Genomic DNA, 27,390 nt, shown 5'->3' with positions numbered 1-27,390 from the left:
CAGTTTCCTCTCACAGTCCAAAGATGTGCAAGTTAGGTGGATTGGCCTTGCTAAATTGCCCATAGTGTCCAGGAATGTGCAGGCTAAGTGGGTTAACCACAGGAAATGTAGGGGTATTGGGATAGGGTGAGGGGCTGAGTCTGGATGGGATGCCCTTTGAAGAGTCAGTGCAAACTCAATTGTCTGAATAGCCTCTTCTGCACGAGTCTACAATATAGATTGTATGATATGGGCCAAAGGAAGATATATGGAGTTAGGGGACAGATCAGCCATGAGCTCCTCGAAGAATTCGAGCAGATTTGTCAGACATGCTGACTCAGCACTATTTTGCCATGCACTTCGAAGTATTCTGCAATAAGTCATCCTTAATAGTGGCCTCTAAAATCTTACCAACGTCTGAGGTCAGGCTAATTGGCCTGTCGTTTCCTATCTTCTATCTCCCTCCCTTCTTAAGCAGAGGAGTTACATTAGCCATTTTCCAATGCTCTAGAACCCACTCTGATGCATGATTCCTGAAAGATCACCACCAATGCTAACCTTCTCAGCTATCTCCTTTTGGTGTCGGGGTGTAGTCCATCTGGTCCATTATCCACCTTCAGACTTTTCCGCTTCCCCAGCACCTTCTCCTTAGTGATGACCATTATACTTACCTCTGCCGCCTGACTCTCTTGAAGTTATGGTCAGCTGCTGATGTCTTCCACTGTGAAAACTGATACAAAGTACATTTAATTCCTCTGCCATTTCTTTGTTCCCCATTACTACTTCTGCAGTCTTATTTTTCAGCCGTTCAATGTCCACACTTGCCTCTCTCTTACCTCTATATATCTGAAAAATCCCTTGCAATCTTTGGTTTTACATTATTAGCTAGCTTACCCTTGCCTTTAATCATTCCATTCCTGGTTTCTTTTGTTTTTAATTGTTCTCTGCTGTTTTTTAAAGGTTTCCCAATCCTCTGGCTTCCCACTAATCTTCATCACATTGTAGTTTTTTTCTTTTGCTTTTATGCTGTCCCTGACTTCCCTTGTCAGCCATGGTTACCTCATCCTCTCCTTAACATGTTTCTTCATTCTTGGGATGAATTTCTGCTGTGCCTCCTGAATTACCCCAGAAACTCCTGCCATTGCTGCTCCACCATTTTCCCAGCAAGGCTCCCCTTCTAATCACCTCTCACCAGCTCCTGCCTCATGTCTTTGTAGTTACCTTTACTCAATTGTAATACTGTTACATCTAATTTCAGCAGCTCCTTCTCAAACTCTAGGATGAATGATGTTATGGTCACTGCCCCCTAAGGGTTTCTTCACCAAGCAGGTTTGCCTCATTAAACATCACCAAATCCATAACTGCCTATTCCCCAGTGGAGTCTATCACACGCTACTCAAAAATAAAATATAGACATTGCACAAATTCATTTTCTTGAGATCTGCTGCCAAACTGATTTTCCCAGTCCACCTGCATATTGAAATCCCCATGATTACTGTAATCGTTCCTTTCTTACATGGCTATCTCCAGATCTTTTTTCTGTCCCACATCCTGAAAACTGCTGGGAGGCCTGTAATAATTCCCATTAGAGGCTTTTTTTCCTTTGCGGTTCCACAACTCTACACAGATTCTATACCTTCCGATTCTATATCACTTCTCGCTATCGATTTAATTTAATTTAGAGTCATAGAGATGTACAGCTTGGAAACAGACCCTTTGGTCCAACCTGTCCATGCCGACCAGATATCCCAACCCAATCTAGTCCCACCTGCCAACACCCGGCCCATATCCCTCCAAACCCTTCCTATTCGTATACCCATCCAAATGCCTCTTAAATATTGCAATTGTACCAGCTTCCACCACATCCTCTGGCATTTCTTGCTAACAAAGCAACCCACCCCAGTCTGCCTGTCCTTCCAATAGGATGTCTTTCCTTGTATATATAAGGTCCCAGCCATGATCTCCTTGCAGCCACATCTCTGAGCTGCCCACAACATCGTACCCAATTTCAAAGTGCACTACAAGCTAATTTCCTTGTACTGCATACAGTCAAACACCCTTCGTTCTGCGCTGCCTGTCCACCTGCTGATGAAGGGCTTATGCTCAAATCATCGACTCTCCTGCTCCTCAGATGTTGCCTGACCTGCTGTGCTTTTCCTGCACCACACATTTCAACCCTCTCCAGCATCTGCAGTCCTACTTTCTTCCACCTACTCATAGTTGTCCCCTTATTCTGCAGTGCCTCGTTAGATTCCTTACCTTTTCCATGCTCTCTGTCCTCAAGAGTCAAGAATAGCTTTGGATGTAGGTTTGCTCGCTGAGCTGGAAGGTTTATTTCTGGAAATGAACCTTCCAGCTCAGCGAGCAAACCTACATCCAAAACCTCAACCTGAGCTACAAATTTTCTCAAAACTCGCTAAGAATAGCTTTATTTGTCATTTCTACCATATACAACTGATACAGTAAAAACAAGACAGCGTTCCTCCAGGACCAAGGTGCATGCACTACACGATCATACACAGGGTGGCACAAAGTGGATAAAAGCACACAAGACACCACAGTGATTCCTGTGACTTGGTCTGGAAACTTTAATAACCTTAGCTGAGCCCTCCCTCCTATTTAACTTCTTTCCATAATTTTCCATGCAACTGAATCCAACCCCAACAACTTAGTTTAAATCCCTAAGCTCGAGGGGCTGAATCGCCTACTCCTGTTTCTATGTTCCACAAAAATTAAACACACTTTCTTTGGTAACCCTGTTAAAAATCACACACCACCTTATATTCCAACAGGTCTATTTGGAAGCACTAGCGATTGCAACATTTAAGAGGCATTTGGATGGGTATATGAATAGGAAGGGTTTGGAGGGATATGAGCCAGGTGCTGGCACATGGGACTAGATTAGGTTCGGATATCTGGTCGGCATGGACAAGTTGGACTCTATGGTAACCCTGTAATCTTGTTTCCTCAGGGAGTAAAACCCAGGAGAGTAATTGGAGAAGCTGTAGGATTCTTCAGGGTAATGGGCAGTTGGTAGGCTGCACTGTCATCCTCCGCTCCAGCTGAGGGCGCTGCCAAACGCTCCTGATTGGCTCACGCGCCTGGCCGTCTGATTGGTCGCTCCCCTCCGCGGGGTGGAGGGATGACGGGTTCTTTGATTGGTTGACCCTGTTGCCCCTCTGATTGGTGGCTGCTAGGACCAATCAGGTGCCGTTTTGCTGCGGTGTGCTGGTGAAGATGGCGGCGCTGTGTGGACGGTTGCTGAGCTGTGGAGGTGAGAGGCGGAGGAGCCAATGAAGCCGTGCAGGATGTCTCAGTTCTTAAGAAGCAGCGTCCAGACCGATATATTCACTGCTCCTCCCAGTCAGATCAACATCCCGGCTGTGTTTTATCATTGCTGCGTGTGCAAGATGGAATTGCATTGCTGTAGCGCCTATCACGTCTCCCCACGGTGTCGTGGCTCGGCTAGAATTGAAAGGGTCCAGACCAGCGCGGAGGGAACGTGGGTTCAAGTCTCACCTTATGTCGATGGCAGAACATCGAACATACATCACAGAAATAGGCCCTTCGGCTCACCATGTCTGCCCTGACCAAGATGACTTTCTAAGCTAATCACACCTGACCGCACAAGGTCTATATCCCTCTGTTCCCTGCCTGTATCTACCTAAATGTCTCTTAAATGTTACTATTGTAACTGCTTCTATCACCTCCCAGGCAGTGTGTTCTGAGCACCTACCACCCTCTGTGCAGAAAACCTGCCCTGCATACCTCCTTTAAACATGTCCCCCTCTCACTTTGAACCTTTGTTCCCTAGTATTTGACATTTCCACCCTGGGGGTAAAAGAATTGCAATTTTATTTCTCTTGCAACTTGTTCAGTATTCGTGTAAAATTTGGGTAAATATTGTGTTCATGACTGAGTCCAAGTGTTGTCGTACTAATTTAAGTGCAGGGCCAGATCTCTGCAGTATTCCATGTGTGATCCAACCAAGGCTGAGGTGTTTTTTTTCATTCATTCATGGGATGTGGACATAACTGGCCAGACCAGTATTTATTGTCCATGCCTAACTGCAAAAGTTAATCATGTGGGCCAGACCAGGTAAGGACAGCAGAGTTTTCTTCCCTAAAGGTCATTTGTGAACTTTTGGGCCTTTTCTGAAAATCTGCAACAATTTCATGGCTATCATTAGACTCTTAATCCCAGATTTTTTTATTGAATTCACATGCCACCCTTTGTCATGATCTGGCTCTTTGCATTAATAGTTTTGTGATAATACCATGAGGCCATCAGCTCCCTTAAAGACAAGGCTGAAGTGTACAAAGACACCTTTAGCCAGCAATAGTTGCGTGTATGATTCACCTCAGCTTCAGCTCTCCAGCATCACAGATATTGGCCTTTGGCCACTTTGATACCCTCCATATGATTTAGTTCATTCATGGGATGTGAGTGTTCCTGGCTAGGCCAGCAATTGTTGCCCATTCCTAAGTCCCCAGAGAGCAGTTATGTACTACTTTGGGTCTGAATGTACAGCAGATTTCCTTCCCTAAAAACTGTTAGTGATCTAAATGGATGTTTTTGATAACCAGCCGTGGTTACCATTCGACTAGCTTCTTTTTAATTCCAGATTTTTAAATCACGATTCCAAATTCAAATTTCACCATTTGTCTTGATGGAATTTAAACTGATAAAATCTGGATTTTAAAACTGGCCTATAACTGGGGTGGCATGATGGCTCAGTAATTAGCACTGCTGTTTCACAGCGCCAGGGATCCAGGTTTGATTCAAGCCTCAGGTGACTGTGTGGAGTTTGCACATTCTCCCTGTGTCTGCGTGGGTTTCCTCTGGGTGCTCTGGTTTCCTTCCACAGTCCAAAGATGTGCAGGTCAGGTGAATTGGCCATGCTAAATTGCCCGTAGTGTTAGGTAAGGGGTAGATGTAGGGGTATGGGTGGGTTGCGCTTCGGCGGGGCGGTGTGGACTTGTTGGGCCGAAGGGCCTGTTTCCACACTGTAAGTAATCTAATCTAATCTAATCTATCCTCATAAGAAATTTCTCATTATCAATTTGCATGATTGGATGACTTTCAGGTAAACTTCTCAATAAGCATTCACATAGGAGGTCGTAAAAGAAAATTGTTTGAATAGAAAATGCTTCACTTCTTAAAAGGCTGAGGTGTTCATTAAACCCAAATATTTGTGATTTGTGTTTTTGAAGGGTGGTTTCCACCCCATCAGGTTGTACGTCATGGATCCAAGGCTGTCACTCGGCACCGCAAGCCCATGCATATTCTGCGTCAGAAGCTGCTGGCTGTCACAGAATATATCCCTCCAAAACCTGCCATCCCAGAAAGATGCATCAAAGCTCCTAAGAAGGAGGTGCAAGAGGTAAAGACAATGAGTGTTGCTTTGGGATTACATTGACATTTTTTCACCTCATTGTGTATAGGAGAAAAAGTCAGGAAATTCTTTTATATGAAATGAAGATTTATTTATTTGGCATGGAGTTTGATGCAGAAATTTACCAAAACCTGTGCAAATTTGCACAGTTCCACATGATTTTAGATAAAAAGCAAATTGGGCGTGCTGAAGGCATATTACAGGTAGACGATCCTTTATCTGAAATGCTCGGGACCACCTGTTTATTTTGGAATTCAGAATTTTTCAATTTTCAGAATAAGTGACATTTAATGGTGAAATTTAAAAAAATCTTATTGGTGGAACAGACTATAAGTAAGAACAAGCCAGTTGGTGCTTTGCCCCGCCCCCACGTTGCATCTGAGTGACTTGTATCAACTGGGTCTCGACTTGGGTTAACTGTTTGTACACCAAACAATCTTGTTAAGGAGATACGAACTTCAGATAAAAACCTTTGGATTTCTGAGCTTTTCGGTTTTTGGATGTTCGAATAAAGTCTCGTCTACCTGTACTGTTATTTAAATAGTTATTTGGTAGTACGGTACTAAAGCATTATTGAAAAAAAAGATATAATCTGTTAAAGCTTTTCGATTTGCATTTGTTAGGACAGTTCATAAGAAATACCTAAAATAAATTCAGACAGTTTGAGAAGAGAATGCTGTTTGGCTTTTGATTCGTAGAGGTGTTGTCATGAATAATGCACAAGTTATTGATGACAGGTAGTTAACAACTGGGCTTTGTTTAAATTTTTCATGAGGCAAGTTAATACCCAAATAGATAGAGAAATAAATCATAGAATGACTCTCACTTGTTGAGTTGAAACAGTTGAAGTTTGTGAACTTTTTACATTTGCAAAGAACAGGACCTTGTGTATTACTGTGCCACATTTGCACATACTAGGAACTCCATAATCAGTACACGTGACTTGTTATTCACAATCAGAAAGAACTTATATATACATTCTCCTTGTTTCAACTCAACAAAATATATGACAGCAGTTTTCTGGTTTGAAATTTAAACAAAGCTTGTTAGGTAACTGTAAGTCACCATTAACTCATGCATTTTCCCTGGCAATGTCTACCAGTCAGTCGACTTGCTGACCAATCAGCACTCTCCATCCCTACAGTATAAATGCTGTTTATCCTTTGACATTTATCATGAATTGTCCTGATGAGTATAAGATGAAAAGTTTAGCCAAAATGTGTTTTTGTTTAACAATACTCACATTTTACTTTTATTGATAGATCTCCTGTACTATTGCTCACAGGTACTGGGGCACAATTACTTGCAGTGTTCCTCTGTAGCACAACAGAATTAAGATAGAGAAAGCAGGAACATTGCCCACTTTTGGAGCTTTCATTCATAGTCTTTTGAGAAAATAAGGTTTAAGGAGAGGCCATTGGTCCAATAAATTCCATTTGTGTTACACAATTTACACTCACATTTCTGATTCAGATCACTAATAACAAGATTACTGTGAAGCATACAAAATTGAAATTTCATACAGACAGTAATTTGCAGACAAAGCTTGACACCATGTCAGATAGACCAAATTTTGGTCAATAAAAAAGGATTTCAGTATTGGGTTGTGAAGAAGAATAAAGAAACAGAAGAGCTCAAGAAGACATTTTATATCGGACAGCTGAAGGCACTATTCCCAATGGTGAAGCAGTTAAAATCAGAAATGATCAAGAATTAGCCAGAATTAGCACAGTGTAGATAACCTGGAGGTTTATGTGGCTGGAGGAGGTCACACATACAGCGGAGTGGAGAGGGTTATAGAGGGGTTTGTAAACAAGGACGACAAAAGTCTTGTTATACTTTGATCTTAAAGAAATCTGAATTTTCTTTCTAATGAGATCTGGGGGAAAAAAAACTTGCTCCGAAAGAGATCTTTTTGGGAATGTATCCCTTTAACACTGGATAGAGAAAGATATTGTGGGATAGTGTGAATGCTGTTGCAGTATGTTATTTTCACCACAAGAGGATCCTTGTGAGCCACAGAAATATTTCAGTGAACTCCAGTTGCAAAAACTGTTGTTTCTTGTCCCTTCCACAGCAAACATTTAATCCTAATTTTTGGGTGCAGTTAATAAATCTTCTATCCAGTTTGGAATTCAGAAATAGGAACCAGGAGGGCCCTAAAATAAATTTTGGGACAGGTAGGAATACAGTGCCTTTGGGTTAGAGAAAGGAAACATTAATCAGGATTTTCATTAGTGATCCTTGTCTAGTAATCCTGGTGGGAGAGGCACCACTGCCAATTTCAATGCAGAAAATGTCTGGATTTGGCTGTGATTCTGCTCAAGGTGCAGTTGTTGCCTGGAAAATACCTGGGAAACTGGACTGTAGCAATTTCAAGAGAACGGGATGATGAGCAGCTGATTTGATTTCAGCTGAACACAAAAGTACACAGAGCTGGGCTGTTAACAAAGGCATCTTCCTTTCCTGTGCTTTGAACAATGTTTCATCGTTTTCTATTTGTAGCTGTAATGCCATAGATAACTTTTGTGTGTCAATCTCTCCTTTAGCCATCTGGTTTTGAAAAACTCCTCCGGCGCGAGGTGGAAGTAACATTCAATGAGAATAAAATGATTACAGTTTTCCAGAACAACTCCATCAAATCAGAGGACCTGAAACTTCTTCGCCATAGATTACTGAAGCATGATATTCGCATGAAATTCTTCCCTAACCAGGTTTCTGCATCCTATAACTAATATCATTTCCAGAATTACGGTTGCCAAATAAGTAGTGTTTGCTTCATAGCTGGTTCTCCCTTTAGCGGTTAGATTAGATTAGATTCCCTTCAGTGTGGAAACAAGCCCTTCAGCCTAACAAGTCCACAGCAACCCTCCAAACAGTAACCCACCCAGACCCATTCCCCTCCGACTGATGCACTTAACACTATGGGCAATTTAGCATGGCCAATTCACCTGGCCTGCGGGAGGAAACTGGAGCACCTGGAGAAAACCCACGCAGACACTGAGAGAATGTGCAAACTGCACACAGTCATCCGAGGCTGGAATTGAACCTGGGACCCTGGTGCTGTGAGACAGCAATGCTAACCACTGAGCCACCATGCTGCCCATTAGATATTTCTCCCTCTTCTCTCCCTACTCATTATACTCTTGAGAAGAGATGGGCAACAATCCACAAAGAAAAATAGTTCCCATTTAAAGATATGAGCTACGTTAGTGTAGTGGTTATGTTACAGGGTTAGTAATCCAGAGATCTAGGCAATGATCTGAAGACCTCAGTTCAAATCTCATCATGGCAGCAATTTAAGTTATGCCAACTAAATAAAATTGACAATTAATTAAATCAGTGACATAGTTTTTTAAAAGCTGAGCTATTTCACAAGGTCTAAATGTGACTCCAGACCTACACCATTGTGATTGACTCTTCACTGCTTTCTTAAATGGCTTAACAAGTCACTTAGTTATTTCAAGGGGCAGTTAGAGAAGTTGCCCACGTCCTCTTTATAAATAAAAATGACAAGATTTTAAAAAGTTCCAGTCGATCTCCAATAGTATTGGGAAAGGAGAATTGTGTTACCAAGCTATGAACTGGTCTCTGGAGAGGAGCTTAAACCACAACCTTGTGTTGTACCACTGAGCTAAGCTTGACACTGACATCAGTAAAGCTGGCCGTGCATCATATAGCTGTGTAAACATTGCCTGTTTCTATCAAGTCGGTATGTGGTATTTAAATATTGTAAACATTATATAAATGCAAGTCTCAGTGGAGTCATATTTCACCTTCACCTCTTGTAACAGCATTGATTGTTTCTCTGTCTCAGATTCTGCGTTCGTATCTAGGAAATACCAAGTACAGGAACCTGCTGCCTCTGTTTATTGGTCGCAATATCATTATTGTGAGTAAGGAGCCTAAAGCAAAAGAGCTTCTGCAGACTTTACGCAATACAACTCAGATCAGTTTACTGGGTAAGGCTTACTCTCAAGCAATGGCAGGACTCTGGTTAAATTGAAACCACAGTTATTTGCAGTCTTCAGTTGCTTCTGATTCCTAAACTTGATTACACACGTTTCATTAGGTTATGTGCTCTCTTTCACAGAACCATTAGCTTTAGTCCAGCAATCGCTTTTCACCTTGAGACTGAAGAAGATATTTTATGCAAAAAGATAGAGTATACATTTCATGCTTACATTGTTACATGAAACACAGATTTTCACTAAAACCTGTTTAATTGCAGAGGATTTCAGCTCTTGCTTTGTTTGAGCATTGATAGAGGCTGATTGCCACGCCTGTATCTTCTGGTCACACTTCCATGTAGTAAAAGGGAATGCTGACATCAGTGTGTAAAATACATTTAAACACCTATTCTGATTTTATAACTGGCTTGCTGCTCTTTCTCTTTATTGGGTGTAGTTTGTTTTAAAAACAAACTATTTTGGTAATCAAATGGTCAATCTGTGAAACAGAGTCCTTAGAGTGAAGGTGGAAGTGATTTGTATTGATCCGTGTAGATGTAAATCACATAGGTTTCATATTTTTAAAAAATGTTGTGGGATAGAGCATGGAGGACCTGTGGTTCTTAAAGTGGTTTACAATATGGGATTTTTCTCACCAAATTACATTCACCAATCATCCTTACTGAGTGTCCTTGACTCCTGGTCCAGTGGTTTTTTTGGTTTTAAAATTCTCCTGTTTGTCTTCAAATCTTTCTCTGGTTTTGCCCTGTATGTAATGTCCCCACATCCCATAATCCTTCAGGATCTCTGCACAAGGTTGTCTTGTTTCAAAGCTTTGGATTGCCCTTTCAGAACCTTACTCCCCCACCCCCAACGCCCTTTCCTCCTTTTCTTTCTCAATTAAACTTGCAACTAAACTCTTAACATTTGACCAAACCTTTGATCATCTGTTTTAATTTCTCCTGATATGGCTTGGTGTTAAGTTTTACTTAAAAGCTTAAGAATTATGAGCAGGAGTTGACTGTACAGAACCTTGAGCTTGCTTAGTCTCAACTACACTTTCCTGTTTTATTTCCCCGTGACCCTTGATTGCTCTAAAGTTCACAATTTTAGCACTGAATGAATGCATTGCTTTTTGTCTGACAATGCTCAAGGGAAATTTTACTGTATCGTGTATATATATTCTCCTTATATCATATATATTTTCCTTACATCATATTTACAATGTGAATGCATTCTATTCTTTGTTATTTCTATGTCTGTAATAGACTAACGACAGACATTGATCACTGACATCTCCAGCAGTGTCAGAATGTAGAAGATGCTAAAATATGCCCCTGTTGATTGTGCTGTCTCGTCCTGTGCAGGTGCTTGTATTGAAGACGTACTCTTCAGCAGACAGGGAGTGGTGAACTATTCCAGACTCCCAGGAATGCAGGTCGTCCGTGGGGAGATTGTCAGCGGCCTGACGCTTATGACGTCTCAGACATGCCAGCTTCTACAGTCTGGCCCTGTGCACCTTGCCGCTTTGTTGGAGCAGTACTTGAAGCAGCAGAGTGAAGCTGCCACTGGACTAAAAGGGACTGAGAGTCTAGAGCAGAAGGAAATACAAGGGAGTCCAGCATCTTAGAACTTCAGAATTTGGGATTTTTTTTTTTCTGAGTGACAAAATATCTCTCTGCTTGAAGAATTACATGGATTCTGGACAAAATAAAACCACATGTCTGCTCATGCGTAGAGCTGTAAAGGACTGCTTAATTATTGGAAGGTAACAGGTTTTCTAGCTCGCATCATTTAATCAGATCATAAGCTATAGGAACAAGAGTAGGCCGTCCGGCCCCTCCAGCCTGCACCACCATTCAACAGGATCATGGCTGATTCGACATTCCTCACGTCCACTTCCCAGTACCTTTTCCCCATATCCTTCATCCTTAACTGATCAAGAATCTATCTCAGCCTTAAATCCCAGAATGTATTGCTTTTACCTTTGATGTGGCACCTTACCAAATGCTTTGAGTAGTAAATCCACTGATTCCTCTTTATCCACAGCACATTTATTCATCAAAGAACTCCAAACAAATTGGTAAAACATTATTTGTTTTACAAAACTATGTTAACTCTGAGTTTGAATTTATTGTCATGTGTACCGAGGCACTGTGAAAAGCTTTGTCTTGTGAGCAATACAGGCAGATCAGAGGTAAGTAAATAATAGGTAAACAGCAGCAAAAACAAAAACACAGGTACAGGCGAATGTTAAGAGTTTGTTGTCCATTCAGTATTCTAACAACAGTAGGGTAGAAACTGTTTCAAAACCAGTTAGTGCATGTGTTCAGGCTTCTGTACCTTCTCCCTGATGATAGAGGTTATAGAAAAACATTGCCAGGGTGGGATGGATCTTTGAGAATGCTGGCGGTCTTTCCTTGACAGCGGGCCTGGTAGATGGATTCTATAAATGGGAGGTTGGCCTCTGTTGACAGAAAATGAAAGCTCATGATGTAGAGGATAACATAGTGGCATGGACAGACGATTATCTGGTTAATGGAAAATAGAGATTCGACGTAAATGAGTAGTTTTTTAGTCGGCAAGATGTAATGAGTGAGAGATCAGTGCTGGAATCTCAAGTTTTCACAATTAATATCAATAACTTAGATGATGGAACTGAAGGTTTTGTTGCTAAATTTGTTGACGAGGTAATGTTAAGTAAATAAAACTGAGTTGTGAGGAGGACATAAGACTACAACAGAATATAATTAGGTAAAGTGAGTGGGCAAAATCCAGCAAATTGAGTGAACTGTGGGATATGTGAAAATTGTCCAATTGGAGGGAAATATGAAAATGAACCATATTATATATTAACAATGAGGAACTGCAGAACTCGGGGATGAAGAAGGATCTGGATGGCCTAATGCAAGAATTGCAAAAGGTTAGAATGCAGGTACAGCAAGTAATTAGCAAGGCTATTAAAATGTTATTTTTAATTACAAGGGGATTGAATGCAAGAGTAAGGCGGTTTTGCTTCAGTTGCAAAGGGCATTAGTGAGACTGCATTAGGGGTACTGGTCTCTTTATTTAAGGACGGATGTAAATGCATTTATTTAATGAGGTTAGTTCAGGACAGTTCTGATGAAGAATCAAAGAGTGCTGCTGGAAAAGCACAACAGGTCAGGCAGCATCCAAGGAGTAGGCGAATCAATGTTTCGGGCATAAACCATTCATCAGATTTGTGGAGGGGGAAGGGGGCTGAGATATAAATGTGGGATGGGGCTGGGGGAAAGGCATCCCACCTACCTTACCATCCTCCATATTTATCTCTCAGCCCGCATCTCTCTCCACATTCTTGATGAAGGGCTTATGCCCGAAATGTTTACTCTCCTGTTCCTCAGTTGCTGCCTGACCTGCTGTGCTTTTTCCAGCGCCACACGTTTCGATGGACTCTCCAGCATTTGCAGTCCTCACTTTCTTCTGGTTCTGAAGAAGAGTCATATTGGATTCAACGTTCTCTGTTTCTCTCGCCACCTACTACCAGACCTGCTAAGTTTCTTCAGAATACAGATTGTTTCAGATTTCCAGTGTCCACAGTATTTTTTTATTCAAGTGAGGAAAAGGGACTGACTGTGTACGGTAGCTGTAATTGCTCAGATTTTAAGATAGCTTGGGAGTTGAATTCTGTATGTAGATTGAAATTTGTGCCATCCAAATGAAATACAAAAGGTTGAAGATTTACTGGGAGATGATCCGACTCATCTAAACAGTTGGTTTTTAGGTGCTGTTAAAATATAAAGAATATATTAATGATTGACTCTATTTGAATTATTTTTTATTAAATATTTATATTTGCTGTGTTAACCCTCTATATAATTATATAATCTATGAAGAAATATGATCAAATATTTTTAGCCTGTAAACAGTGGCCTTACATTGTTATTTTCCACTTCCAGGAAGTTGAATTACTTTAGTGACTTTTTTTTTAAACGATAGATAGACTGCCTATAGCAAAAGGGAAATGAGTTTTCAATAGGCTTCGATCATCTCTTAATATGTCTAAGACTATCTGTTCCATAAGCAAAAACATCATACATAAATAATTGCCATGATCAGTTTTGGCAATGAACCTGTAACAATCCTATACTGATTACTGGAGAATACATGAGACACACTTCACTTTCAACCCTCCTTTCAGAAGATAGATTAACCAAGGGGCAGTTGGGTTAGGACATTTGGCCATACAAACCTGCACTGCTATTCAATAAGGTCATTTTGATCTGATTGTAAGATTAAATCTGCATTCCTGGCTCTCCCTGATAACCTTCCACCCCTTAATAAGAATCTATCCCAATCTGTCTTAAAAGTATTCAAAGTCTCTGATTCCATTACCTTTTATAGAAGAGAGTTTTCCAAAGTCACTCTTATTATACACAGTACTCCAGAATTTCACCTTGGTGAATTTTGTGCACACGTTGAGGCAGGTCATAACTTTTGGGTCTAGCGTTTGCATTAACTTTCCCGCATCAAATCTAACCTAAAATGACTGCGGAACAAATGTACGGTTTTGCCCAGTAATAAGCTTAAATCTTAGTTTTGAGGGTCCTTCCATGTGTTTTTATTTTGTTTTCATTCCAACATTAATCTAAATGTTTTTGCAATTAAGAGCAAATACTTAAGTTACAGAATGCAAGATCCCCATTTCTTATATGAATACACCTAGAATGAGCATTTGGCTTAAGATCATTGATAAGGTTTTTGCTTGATTTTCTCTTACGAATAGAATGTGTACTGTGGCAAGAAATGAAACAATCGTGTTCACCATTCATAGAATTCTTCAGACAATGGTTGACATTTTGTATAAATAAACTTTATCAGCAAGAAGAGGGCACTTGTTAATGAAACAAGGCTGGACAAGGGATAAGACATTCTCTCAGACAACAGCATAAACTATATCTTAAAAAAAATCAAATCATAAACAACAGTTCAGTGAGGAAATTGAAGAAAACTTATCAAAACGTGTAATGTGTGACTGGAACCCAATAGAGATCTTAAGCTTTCCTTCATAACTGGTAGAGAAGAACAAACCAATTGATGAAGTTTTTGTGTTCTAGTTAATGCTGATAATATGATTTGCTTTCTTTTATCATTAATGCTTAAGGATTTGACTGCAACGGTAAACTCCGTAAAGATAATTTGCAGTCACGTTTAAAAACCTTACAGTAGAATTTAAACTTAAGTTTAAGGAAATGTTTGTTGATGTAATATGTTGATTTTCACACAAAACTCATTGGTGAATTAATTAATCAATATCTCAAGTGATGAGTGATTATTCCAAAAGATGGATGACCTCTTAACATTAAAGATAACATTTGCAAATCAGTGAACTGAATGAGTTAACTAATTTCTTCATTTTGTGATGTGATATAAAGTTACAAGGAGATCAGACTAAGACAAAAAAATGTGATGGAATTGTTTCTGATTAGTGGGAAGATGTCAAGTGTTGGAGAAACTGAGCACAGTAGAATCGGTTTGTGGCTTGTATAGATGTATGAGTCAAATGTGTGTTTCATAGTTCACATAACAAGGCAACAAGACTTCTAAATATAGAAATAATATCTAGGTTTGCTTTTTGTATAATCAACAGTGATGTCACACAATATTTTGGTCTCGTTTTTGAGAGGCTTCAGAAATGTGAACCGGTTATTAAAATCTCTTTTTTTTTACTAAAGTGGCAGCATTTTTGATTCTCAGGGAAAAGTTTGTAAGTGAAGCTCCACATTAAGGAGTGAAGGCTTAGGAGAAATAACGGAGACTCAACTTTGGTTCCCACTTATGATGAAGGATCATCCACCTGAAATGTAAACTCTAGTTATCCACAGATGTTGCCAGACTCGCTGAGTGCTTCCAGGATTTTCTATTTTTATATCAAATTTCCAGCATCTGTAGTATTTTGCTTTCATTGCAATTGGTTTAACCTCTATTAAGGCTTCATGTTTTATTGATCTGAAATGCTATCTTTGTACATCTCTTAAATGCTGCTTGTCTGGCTGAATGTTTCCTGGGTTTTTTTTCTTTTACAAAAAAAATTCAGATTAGAATTTTCCATTCGGCTTTACTCAAGCTCGCTGCCCTGGTGTGACAAGAATGAGGGTGCTATTAAGATTTTTCTCACTGCATGTCATAGAAAGATGGCAGTTTATATGAATTGCAACATTTTAAAAAATCACGTAAATATAATATAATGCAAACATTAATTATCAGGATGGCCCCCAGGATGAGGGATTTTAAATTCCTTGGATAGATTAGAGAAACTGGGAGTATTCTCTGAGAAGATTGAGACATGATTCAATAGAAGAGTTTTAAATGATGAGAAAAGCAGGTGCAGAGAAGCTGTCCTTATGGTAAAGAGTCAAGAATCAGAACACACAAAGTGATCATCAAATGAAACAAAGATATTGTGTGGGAACAAAACAGAAACTGTTGGAGACACTGGTCGAGCCTGGCAGCATCTGTGTAGAGGGAACAAGTTAGTGTTTTGGGTCAGTGACCCAAGAACATTTTTGAAGAGTCACTCGACTTGAAAGGCTCACAGTGCTTTCTCTCCACTGATGCTGCCAGACCTGCTGAATTTCTCCAGCAACTTGTTTTTGCTTCAGATTTCCAGCACCTGCAGCCCTTGCTTTTAATATCACAAGGAAAACCTTTTACAACAAGTGGAATCTGGCATGCACATCCTAAGAATATGGTGGAGGTACAGTTCTTCTGAAGAAGAGTCACTGGACCCGAATTGGTAAATCTGTTATCTCTCCACAGATGTTGCCTGACTTGCTGAGCTCTTCCAGCAATTTTGTTTTTGGACTGTATCCCTACTGGTTTTGACTTTGTGGTAACATTGCTCACTGTTTTCAACATTATACCCTTATCCTCATTAGCTGAAAGATTGTAATTCTCTCAATGGCTGAAACATCGAAGCCTCTCTCCATTGGTTGACAGGATGTGGAGTACATCCCCATTCAAAGTGATTAAAGACTTAACAGCAGTCTAGATTTGTTCAAAACTTCAAATCAGTTGTATGACACTTTGATCTTTTGCTATAAATTCTGTGTCTTATGCTCCTGCCCCACTAGCTACCTGACGAAGGAGCAGTCCTCCAAAAGATTGTACTTCCAAATAAACCTGTTGGACTACCACCTGATGTTGTGTGAATTTTAACGTTGTCCACTGATTGAAGCATTGTAACTCTCTCATTGGCTGAAGCATTGTAATACTCCAAACAAAGAACCTCATTTCATCTGGTGGTGATCTTCTCTCCACCTCCCACCCCCACCCAAACTGCCTCCAAGCTCATAGCCATCCAACCCCCAACAAACTTCTACCTCCTTCCGAAAATCCACAGACAGGATTGCTCATAGAGTTATAGAGATGTACAGCATGGAAACTAACCCTTCAGTCCAACCTGTCCACGCCGACCAGACATCCCAACCCAATCTAGTCCCACCTGCCAGCACCCGGCCCATATCCCTGCAAACCCTTCCTATTCATATACCCACCCAGATGCCTCTTAAATGTTGTAATTGTACCGGCCTCCACCACTTCCTCTGGCAGCTCATTCCATACACGTACCACCCTCAGTGTGAAAAAGTTGCCCCATAGGTCTCATATCTTTTCCCTCTCACCCTAAACCTATGCCCTCCAGTTCTGGACTCCCTGATCCCAGGGAAAAGACTTTGCCTATTAACCCTGATAATGCCTCTCATAATTTTGTACACCTCTATAGGGTCCTGCCCCACCGAACTCATCTCTGCATACCTCGACACGGTCCTGTCCCCCTTAGTCCAAGAACTCCCTACCTACAATCGGGACACCACCCACGCCCTCTATCTCCTCCATGATTTTTGCTTCCCCAGCCCCCAACGCCTTATCTTCACCATGGACATCCAGTCCCTATACACCTCCATTCCCCACCATGAAGGCCTCAAAGCCCTCTGCTTCCTTTCCCGCTGACCCAACCAGTACCCTTCCACAGACACCCTCCTTCAACTACTGGATTCGTGGTGCTGGAAGAGCACAGCAGTTGTCTTCCAGCACCACTAATCCAGTATTTGCTTTCCAGCATCTGCAGTCATTGTTTTTACCCTCCTTTAACTGATACAGTCATCGATGTAGCAGAGGAAAAGGTGGGGGGTGGTGCCAGTGTAGCTGCGGAAGATGGATTGTTCCACATATCCGACAAAGAGGCAGACATAGCTGGGGCCCATGCGGGTGCCCATGGCTACTCCTTTGCTTTGGAGGAAGTGGGAGGATTGGAAAGAGAAGTTGTTCAGAGTGAGGACCAGTTCAGTCAGGAGCAGGCTGAGACAATGGGTCGGCCAGGGCAGTCAGGTTTATGGATTTTGGGCAGGAGGTAGAAACGGGTGGTGCGGGGTTGTGGGACTATGAGGTTGGAGGTGGTGGATGAGAGATCCCTGAGGTGATGAGGTTATGGGTAGTCTGGGAGATGATGGTTTGGTGGTGCGAGGTGGGGTCATGGTCAAGGGGGCAGTAGGAGGAGGTGTCCGCGAGCTGGCGTTTAGCCTCAGCAATGTCCGCGAGCTGGCGTTTAGCCTCCATAAAACGGTTTACGATGCTCTCCACCGCATCTCCTCCACTTCCCGCTCCTCCGCTCTTGAACCCCGCCCCTCCAATCGCCACAAGGACAGAACCCCACTGGTCCTCACCTACCACCCCACCAACCTCCAGATACATCGTATCATCCATCGTTATTTCCGCCTCATCCAAACAGACCCTCCCACCAAGGATATACTTCCCTCCCCTCCCCTATCAGCGTTCCGGAAAGACCACTCCCTCCGTGACTCCCTTGTCAGGTCCACACCCCCCACCAACCCAACCTCCAATCCTGGCACCTTCCTCTGCAACCGCAAGAAATGCAAAACTTGCGCCCACACCTCCCCCCCCCCCCCCCCCCCTCCTCCCTCACTTCCCTCCAAGGCCCCAAGGGATCCTTCCATATCCATCACAAATTCACCTGCATCTCCACACACATCATTTACTGCGTCCGCTGCACCCAATGTGGCCTCCTCTATATTGGGGAGACAGGCCGCCGACTTGCGGAACGTTTCAGAGAACACCTCTGGGACACCCGCACAAACCAATCCAACCGCCCTGTGGCTGAACACTTTAACTCCACCTCCCACTCCGCTAAGGACAAGCAGGTCCTTGGCCTCCTCCATTGCCAGACCATGGCAACACGATGCCTGGAGGAAGAGCACCTCATCTTCCGCCTAGGAACCCTCCAACCACAAGCAGATTTCTCCAGCTTCCTCATTTCCCCTCCCCCCCCCACCTTATCTCAGTCCCAACCCTCGGACTCAGCACAGCCTTCTTGACCTGCAATCTTCTTCCCGACCTCTCCGCCCCTACCCCCTCTCCGGCCTATCACCCTCACCTTAACCTCCTTCCACCTATCGCACTCCCAACGCCCCTCCCCCAAGTCCCTCCTCCCTACCTTTTATCTTAGCCTGCTTGGCACACCTTCCTCATTCCTGAAGAAGGGCTTATGCCTGAAACGTCGATTCTCCTGCTCCTTGGATGCTGCCTGACCTGCTGTGTTTTTCCAGCAACACATTTTTCAGCTCTGATCTCCAGCATCTGCACTCCTCTCTTTCTCCACCATAAATTCTGTGTCTTACACTCCACAACCACCTGATGAAGGATCAGCGTTTTGAAAGCTAATGCTTCCAAATAAACCTGTTGGACTATAACCTGGTGTTGTGTGATTTTTAACTTTGTACATCCCAGTCCAACACCGGATCTCCAAATCATGACTCCCATTGGTCTAAACATTGTAGCCCTCTTCTCATTGGTCTATACATTTTAACCCTCTCCCCATTGGTCCCAACATTGTAATCCGCTTCCCATTGGCTGAAACACAGTAACCCTTTTCCCATTGGCTGAAACATTGTATCCGCCTCCTCATCGGTCTAAACATTGTAATCCCTTTACCATTGGTTGAAACATTGTAATACTCAGTGCATTATCAACCCTCTTTCCAATTGGCTGAAACATTGCTCATTGTCCCTATTGGATAATGTTTAAGTAGGCGGGGTGAGGTTTGATTGACACGACGAGACGAGGTCGAGAAGCAAAGGAAAACCTGAAGAGAGGGAGGAAGGAGGCAGCAAGCGGACACGGAAGAAGCGAAAAAAGTGGCTGCTGGAGATTGCGCCCAAAAGAAAGAAAGAAAGCGAGCGAGAAGAGCTTCATTGGAATTTCAATCCCTGGGATTGGGGCAATCAACGCCCCCCCCCCCCTCCTCTGCTCCAGTCCCACCCAGGGGGTAAGAGGTTTGCAGCTTTGACCGACTTGCAGGTGGCCAAAAGCTTCGAGATTCCTCTCTTTCCTCCTGGGAGTGGCTTCCGATATTCCTGCTGTTTCCCCCCCGAACAGTAGGATTTCCCTGGAGCCTGAAGGAGCAGCTGTGCCTGTTCTGGGAAGGCTCCTGCGTTTATTTAGAAAGAACCTTGTGGTCAGACTGACAGGCATCTTGACTGTAGAACTCGGCTGGAACCAGTGAACGAGGTCCGAGCACGTTGCCCACGGTTTGTCTCTTGGAGGAGGAGGAGGAGGACAGGAGCTCGGGAATGGGGAGTCGCTGACACTTGGAGACTGGGACAGGAGCGATAGCCTCGGCTATGCAATAGTGAGTGCTGTACCTGTGAGTTTAGGGACAGTGGGGGGGGAGGGGGTTGTCAGCAATCTCGAGCAGGCTGTCAGAGTTTGTAATGATGAGCTTTGTGTTGGATGATCTGGGAGGAAGCCGAGAAAGTGGGTCAAGGGCTGAGAGGCAGAGAGGGTTGTGTCCACACGTGTGCAGAGCTGACTTTGTATTCCGTGTCGCATTAGAGTGGCTTGGAGCTGGCTGACTTATGTTCCACTGTGTGTGTGTCTGCTCCTCGCCCTTCAGCTGTTCTTCCCTTCCCCCTAATCAATTGGGAGAGGGTGACAAGGTTGCGTTAGTTGGATGGACTACCCTCTCTATAAGTAACATGTGCAAGTGTGACTTCAGATCTCCTCCAAATTTACTGCCATCTGGATGTGTCAGGAGTTGGAGGAGTCAGCGTTTTGGATATAACCCTTCTGAACCCCAGAATTTGACTGCTCCACCTCCTTGATGCTGCCTGGCTTCCTGAGTTCTTACAGCCTCCTGCTTGTCTACATTGGATTCCAGTGTCGTCTTTTTTGTCTCTAATCTGGACGTATCCAATCAGTTCCTGATCTGTACAGTGTAGGCTAATTTTAATATGAATGTTGCTGGCAGGGCCAGTATTAATTGCCCATCTCTAATTATGCTTGAACTGAGCTTCCTAGTACAGTTAAGAGAGATTGCAATGAGTCACATGTAGGTCTGCCCTGGTAAAGATGGCAGACTTACTTCCATGAGTGGTCAACCAGATAAATGCCTGTAACAATTCACTTAGTTGTAATTTTGAATTTTTATTGAATTTACAGTTCTTCACTTGCTGGAGTAGGATTTGAATGCATACATCCAGAACATGTGGGGCATTGGATTGCTAATCCTGTGTTTGTTACCCCTGTGACCCATAATGAAGTCAGCAATACTGGTGCTGCATTTAGCTAAAACACCCTGGTAATGAAGAGTTGTCAGGTTCCCTACCTCATCAGAATCACTACTTTGTATTTCATACCTGAGGCAAATGTGGAAACTGGATTGTGCTCAGTTGGCATGACTTTTATAGTTGGCTAATTATCAGAATGTGCACATCCTGCTTGCATCTTTTGAATTCACCTATTTCCTGTCCTGCCCATTCCCGACTCGTCTGTGCTGCTTCTACTGTAGCTGCCTTGATAAGGTATCAGGTTCACCAGAAAGTACATGTGCCTATGTGGAATTATCTGGTTGCAGTCCTCCATAGTTCTGCTGAAGTTCACCTTGACGGAGGTGATTAGTGTATCCTGGTGGCATTGGTTTAACTGAATTGAATCTTTAATAGTTTCAATCTGCTAATCATTATTGATATTGGACATTTTAAAGAATAGTTTTGATCTCACTCAAAGTTTTTGAAGTGAGACTTGCCTGGTGAAGTCCTGCTCTTGACACTGTTTGCAGCAATGGATGTTGCACGTCACTATTTTATTGTGGCAACAATCAGGCTAGGTTGTTTGCCTGATACAAAGTGACTGAAATAGAATTTACATCACTCTGTGCATGATCCTTCCCTGGACAACAGGGGCAGTCCACAGCCAGAATGTGGAGCTGAACAAGTGTTGTCATTCTAGACATGACATTAACTCTTTCTCTCTATAGGTGCTGTCAGACCTGCCAAATTTCTTCAGTACTTTGTTTTAATATCAGATCCTGAACATCTTACTTTTATTTTGATGTTGAAGTGATTTTGGAGCAATTGCAAACCCATGCAGAGTTACATGCAGGCATTTGTCACATTGGAATAAGTGTGCAAGCTGTGTTGGTGCTGTGTCTGTAGTTAAAGCCCTATCTTTTGATGGAACGGTGGCATATTCATCTTCAGCAGGCATCACCTGAACTGGGTCTGTTGCATTTTAAACAGTAATATTTTAGGTATACTGAAGGCATTTTTGTTTCTCCACCTCACTTGTTCACCAATGTCTGGTTAGGCTGCATTTGATTTTTCCATTGTTTGGTGTTGAGGTGGTTGGAGGTTGCCACTTTAAGTCACTACAGCCCTTGTTGATATTGTTGCCACAGCAGGAAAGATGTTGTGAAACTTGAAAGGGTTCAGAAGAGATTTACAAGGATGTTGCCAGGGTTGGAGGATTTGAGCTATAGGGAGAGGCTGAACAGGCTGGGGCAGTTTTCCCTGGAACGTCAGAGGCTGAGGAGTGATCTTGTAGAGGTTTACAAAATTGAGGGGCATGGATAGGGTAAATAGGCAAAGCCTTTTCCCTGGGCTTGGGGAGTTCAGAACGAGAGGGCATAGGTTTCGAATGAGAGGGGAAAGGTATAAAAGAGACCTATGGGGCAACTTTTTCACGCAGAGGGTGGTATGTATATGGAATGAGCTGCCAGAGGAAGTGGTGGAGGCTGGTACAATTGCAACATTTAAAAGTCATCTGGATGGGTATATGAATAGGAAGGGTTTGGAGGGATATGGGCCAGGTGCTGGCAGGTGGGACTAGATTGGGTTGGGATATCTGGTCGGCGTGGACAGGTTGGACCGAAGGGTCTGTTTCCATGCTGTACATCTCTATGACTCTATAATTGAAAAAGCAAGAAAGTGTAATCAGCTAATTGTAATGTAGAATCTTCGTGTGTTCTGCCTTGTGACTTGGTCTTGGATGGTTTCTTGAAGACACTGGTGCGACCTGTGATGAAACTGCATGCAAATACATTTTAATGTCAATGGGTGGAGTAATCTGCACATCAGGAATCCTTTTTACAGCCCAAACCATTAGGAGAGGCATTTGTTTCTAAGATAACTTTCTCTGAAACAGATTCATGTGGACCAGCAATGATTTAATTTCTACATTTAATTTAAAAATCAAAGACTTGGCCTTTGATTAGGAGATTCTGGATTAGTGGTGCTGGAAGAGCACAGCAGTTCAGGCAGCATCCAACGAGCAGCGAAATCGATGTTTCGGGCAAAAGCCCTTCATTAGGAATAATGTCGATTTCGAAGCTACTTGGATGCTGTCTGAACTGCTGTGCTCTTCCAGCACCACTAATCCAGAATCTGGTTTTCAGCATCTGCAGTCATTATTTTTACCTCTTTGATTAGGAGGAGTTGTGTTAGGCAGCAGCTTTCTGTTCATTTAGTAAATCACAAAGAACTTCTGATGTGAAGAATGTTAATCCTCTTGCTTGTTCAGGCTCAAACAATAGGGCTTAAAAATTCATAAAGTTGATTCTTCAAATGGTGTGATCCATGTTCATAGGTTATTCAGTAAATGGGAACTACTTAATACTTTCCTATCAGCAACTTCTGTAACGCGTTCAATTACACAATTAAAGAATAAATCAAACTACTTTTCTTTTTAAATTCATTTGCTCCAACACAGCTCTAGTTATAAAGGGCATGTTCTACCTTTTAAAAATTACAAGGGTCAGTCTGCATTGAACTTTACTGCTGGAATCCATCTTTGAATCTGACTGAGACAGGAACAATAAAAGGCTTCCCCTTTTTCCTGAAACACATTTCTCAACAATTAATATGTGCCAAAATGTTTATTGCCACTATTTAAACTCAAAATAGCTTATAATCTATTCAAGGTGCAAACTGGTTTAGAAAAATTGTGACATAATTGTGTGAGAGAGCAGCCTCTTTATCATAAACTCCCTTCACATGCTCGTAAGGAGAGAGAGAGAGAGATCCATGTTCTATCCTGTTTGTGTAGTGAATACACTGTGGATACAACAGTGGAAATTTTTGTTTTGCAACTCTCCTGGGAGTATGGGGATGGATTAAATTGAAGTCTTACTCATGAACTTTACTTATTGGCTCCTTTGTGGATGAATGTGCAGTGATAATTATGGTGATGCCTGTTATTAACCAGCTGGATATAACCCTGTGTGTATACTGTAATTTTTGTTTTGCTGCAGTAGTGATGGTCGTGTGGAGAGATGGTCCCAATAGGCTGTCATCGATCATAGCAAGCAGTGACATTTCGGGCCAGGAGCTGGTTGAATGGATTGTCTACTGAGTTCAGTTTGCTCTTCAGAAACTTGAGCATTTAACAGCGGCTTATATCCTGTGCAGTATTGAGCAATTGCTGCACTGTCAGAGCTACAATAATCTAATCACTTTGAATGAGATGTTAAACTGAAGGTCCTGTCTGCCTTCTCATGCACAAGATCTTGTGGCTCTACTTTATAGAATCCCTGCAGTGCAGAAGCAGGCCATTCAGCCCATCAAGTCTGCACTGACCCTCTGAAGAGCGTCCAATCCAGACCTATCTCCCACTATCCTTATTCCCTGTATTCCCACTTTTCCTATAAATAATCCACCTAGCCTGCACATCTCTGGACACTACAGGCAATTTAGCATGGCCAATCCATCGAAACCGCACATTCTTTGGACTGTGGGAGGGAACCAGAGCACCCAGAGGAAATCCATGCAGACATGGGAATTGAACCTGGGTCCCTGGTGCTGTGAGGCAGCAATGCTAATCACTGAGCCACTGTTGCACTTTGTTTCAAAAAAGTAGCAGGGAAGTTGACCCTGGCATCCTGGTCTGAGATGTTCGCTCCTGCCAGAGAAACTTATCGTCATGCACTTGTCAAGAGGGTGTTGGGCAGTTTGATTGGGACATAGGTTTGCGCCTTCCCCTCCCCATCTCACCATGTTTTCTGGTGATTGTTCTTTTTAAGAAGAACATGTTTTGTGGTATGGCAGGCTTTCTGGAGTCTGTGCAGCAGTGTCTCAGGATGGAGTTAAGGAGCTGTCAGCCTTTGCTTCAAGGTTGATTATTTTGTTTAAGTACAGTAGCGCCTCGACTTACGAACTTAATCCGTTCTGGGACCCGGTTCACGAACCGAAAAGTTTGCGAACTGAATAAATTTTTCCCATTGTTCGGATAGCATAAAAATGCTTGGACGGCTGTTCACAGAGCATGCGCCAAAGACTAACTGGATGAGATCACGCGGGGCTTGAGAGCTTTTGCGTTCAACAAGCGCGTAGCAAAGCAGAACAATGAAACTACGTGGTCGCACACGGGCTTTTTGCGTTCGTACCTTGAATTTCGTACGTACGTTGAAGCAAAATTTTACGTACAATCCTGTTCGTAAACCTATTTGTTCGTGAACGGGGTCGTTCATATGTCGAGGCGCTACTGTATTTGCTTTGTAAGCTTCCAAGGCTTTTGTGAAATGGCGATCAGAAACTTTCTCCAACTCCTTGTCGAATGTAATAGTCTGGCTTTTGATTCCAAATAACCTAATTTTGTGTATCTCAGCGGAGGAGTGATTACTGAACACATCACTTACTTTACTCTCAAATTAAATGTGAAATGCTAGTTTCTTTTGAAAGTACCCTTTTTAAAAAAATTCTAACAGCTTATCTCCTTTTATTTAAATCCCATATTTGTACCAAAAATTCTTTGCGGCAGTTTTCTTTTCAGATCAGCTCTGTACCTGTCTGGAGTTGAGCTGTGGATCAGTGTCCTAGATAGTCTATAATTAATTCCCAATGAATGACTTGTTCTTGTAGGCTGGTTATCCAACAGGGGTTTGCAGTGCAGCCTACATTCTGCAGCAGAATTTACAGTAAATACCTTCCTGTGAAATAAAAAAAATCAAATAGGAATTGGACCCAAAAAGCAGAAAATATTGGCATGTAATCCAATATGACACTCCTCCTCCCGGTAATGCAGCCCTCCCTCAGTCCTGTTGGCAGTGCCATTTTTGTTCAAAAGTGATGTTAAACCAAGATCCAGTCTGCATTAAGGTGATCCGAAAAGCATTATTCCTCGAGTGCAGTAATTACTTCCCAATGCCCAGATCAATAGTTATCCTTTAATCAGTCCTGAATGCAGATTGTCTGAGTTCACTTTGCTGTGTGTGGAATCTTATGATTGCTGTGCTTCTATATTACACCAGTACTGACTCTTTAAAAATAATTAACAAGTCATTTACAGTCTCATGTTTTGTAGCCTGATCCCACCGACTCATGTGATCTTCCTGGATCTCTTCACCTTTGCATGACGTCACATGTTCTCCTGGGTAGCCAGCCATGTCTGTATGCAGCTCAGGTCCATTTAAAGCATCATTTCTTGCTACCACCATACCAAAGGACCCACCGGCTACAAAACCGAGTGGAACAGGATTCGCCAGCTTCTTATAAATGATTAATGCTACTTCAGTCATCATTGGCTGTCCCTCGCAGACAAAAGTGACTCTCTTCCTCTGTAAAGGTCTGTACAGACCTATGTTGTGACCACAGGCTCTGTTACACTTGGGCCAGGTACTTCATGTGTACCTTTCCCATGAAGCCCTGGGGGTTGGCAGTGATTGATGTGGGCCGGGAAGATGGGAGTGCAATTATGAGTTAGTGAGGACCTTGTGTTTTGTTTGTTAATTAATGTAAGCACAACAGAACCTCTGTTATAGTCATTTCCCCAAAGGTCCCAGTTCTGCAGAACCTATAGCATCCTCTGCACCATCTGTTTGTAAGAAACTGGGACAGAGGAGGAGAGAGCTTACGCATTGGAGCATGTAACATGGGATGATCCGAATGCAGATCTCATCTTGCGGTGAAAGTTCCCTGTAGCAGTACAAGCTCAGTACAACAACCTCTGTTTATATAGAGCATTCATATAGATGCAGTAAACCACTTTGAGGTGATTTGCTGGAATATAAGCAGACAATATTTGAAACTGAAGCATGATTGTAGTGTATATGAACTAAATGCTGGAAGCGTTTAGGGAGGAGGAGATTTAGAGAGATCTTGAGGCTGAGGTTACTGAAGGCATAGCTACTAATGGAGGAGTGATGTTCATCAGGGACACACATGAGACCAAATTGGAGAAACACAGATCTTTGAAGTATTTTAGGGGCGGAGGTGGTTACAGCTATAGGGATAGGATAAGACAATGGAGGAATCTGAAGCCAAGGATGAGTATTTTTAAGTGATTTGTTTTGCCAGACGGGAATGTAATAAAAACAAAGGTGTGGATGCTGTAAATCCGAAACAAAAACAGAAATCGTTGAAGGAACTTGGCTAATCTGATAGCATTTGTGGACAGAAAAGAGTTAACCGCTTGAGTCCAGCGACCCTTTTCTCCAGAAGTTTCTGTTTTTGCTCACTGATCTCTATTAGATTCTGAAACACAGTCATAAAGATTTACAACACAGAAACAGACCCTTCAGTCCAACTTGTCCACGCTGACCAGATATCCCAACCCAATCTAGTCCCACCTGCCAGAACCAGGCCCATGTCCATCCAAACCCTTCCTATTCATCTACCCATTCAGATGTCTTTTTAAATGTTGCAATTGTACCAGCCACCACCACTTCCTCTGGCAGCTCATTCCATACACGTACCACCCTCTGCATGAAAACATTGTCCCTTAGGTCTCTTTTATATCTTT

General features: G+C 42.5%; 2 protein-coding genes across 3 annotated transcripts in view; both read left to right on the top strand.

The window, feature by feature from the left end:
* Positions 1-3,196: 3,196 nt before the first annotated feature.
* On the top strand, positions 3,197-14,688 carry mrpl10 (mitochondrial ribosomal protein L10). 2 transcript variants are annotated; one of them, XM_072561403.1, is made up of 5 exons: positions 3,197-3,253; positions 5,193-5,362; positions 7,924-8,088; positions 9,192-9,336; positions 10,692-14,688. In XM_072561403.1, the coding sequence occupies exons 1-5, from the start codon at positions 3,217-3,219 to the stop codon at positions 10,952-10,954; spliced, it is 780 nt and encodes a 259-aa protein (XP_072417504.1). In that variant the 5' UTR covers positions 3,197-3,216; the 3' UTR covers positions 10,955-14,688. The 2 variants fall into 2 exon arrangements, with proteins under 2 accessions (XP_072417504.1, XP_072417505.1); XM_072561404.1 differs by lacking the exon at positions 3,197-3,253 and adding an exon at positions 3,587-3,610.
* A 4,760-nt stretch (positions 14,689-19,448) lies between these two features.
* The window catches only part of LOC140465732 (oxysterol-binding protein-related protein 7-like), a 93,826-nt gene continuing 85,884 nt past the window's right edge, over positions 19,449-27,390 (top strand). Inside the window, exon 1 of the mRNA XM_072561402.1 lies at positions 19,449-20,008. The gene's annotated coding sequence lies outside the window, so the exon portion shown is untranslated. The remainder of the gene's footprint in view (positions 20,009-27,390) is intronic.

Source organism: Chiloscyllium punctatum, chromosome 42 (assembly GCF_047496795.1).
Source record: "Chiloscyllium punctatum isolate Juve2018m chromosome 42, sChiPun1.3, whole genome shotgun sequence".
Lineage (NCBI taxonomy): Eukaryota > Metazoa > Chordata > Chondrichthyes > Orectolobiformes > Hemiscylliidae > Chiloscyllium > Chiloscyllium punctatum.
Note: the sequence above shows the minus strand (reverse complement) of the source record. Positions and strands in the feature narration are given on the sequence as shown.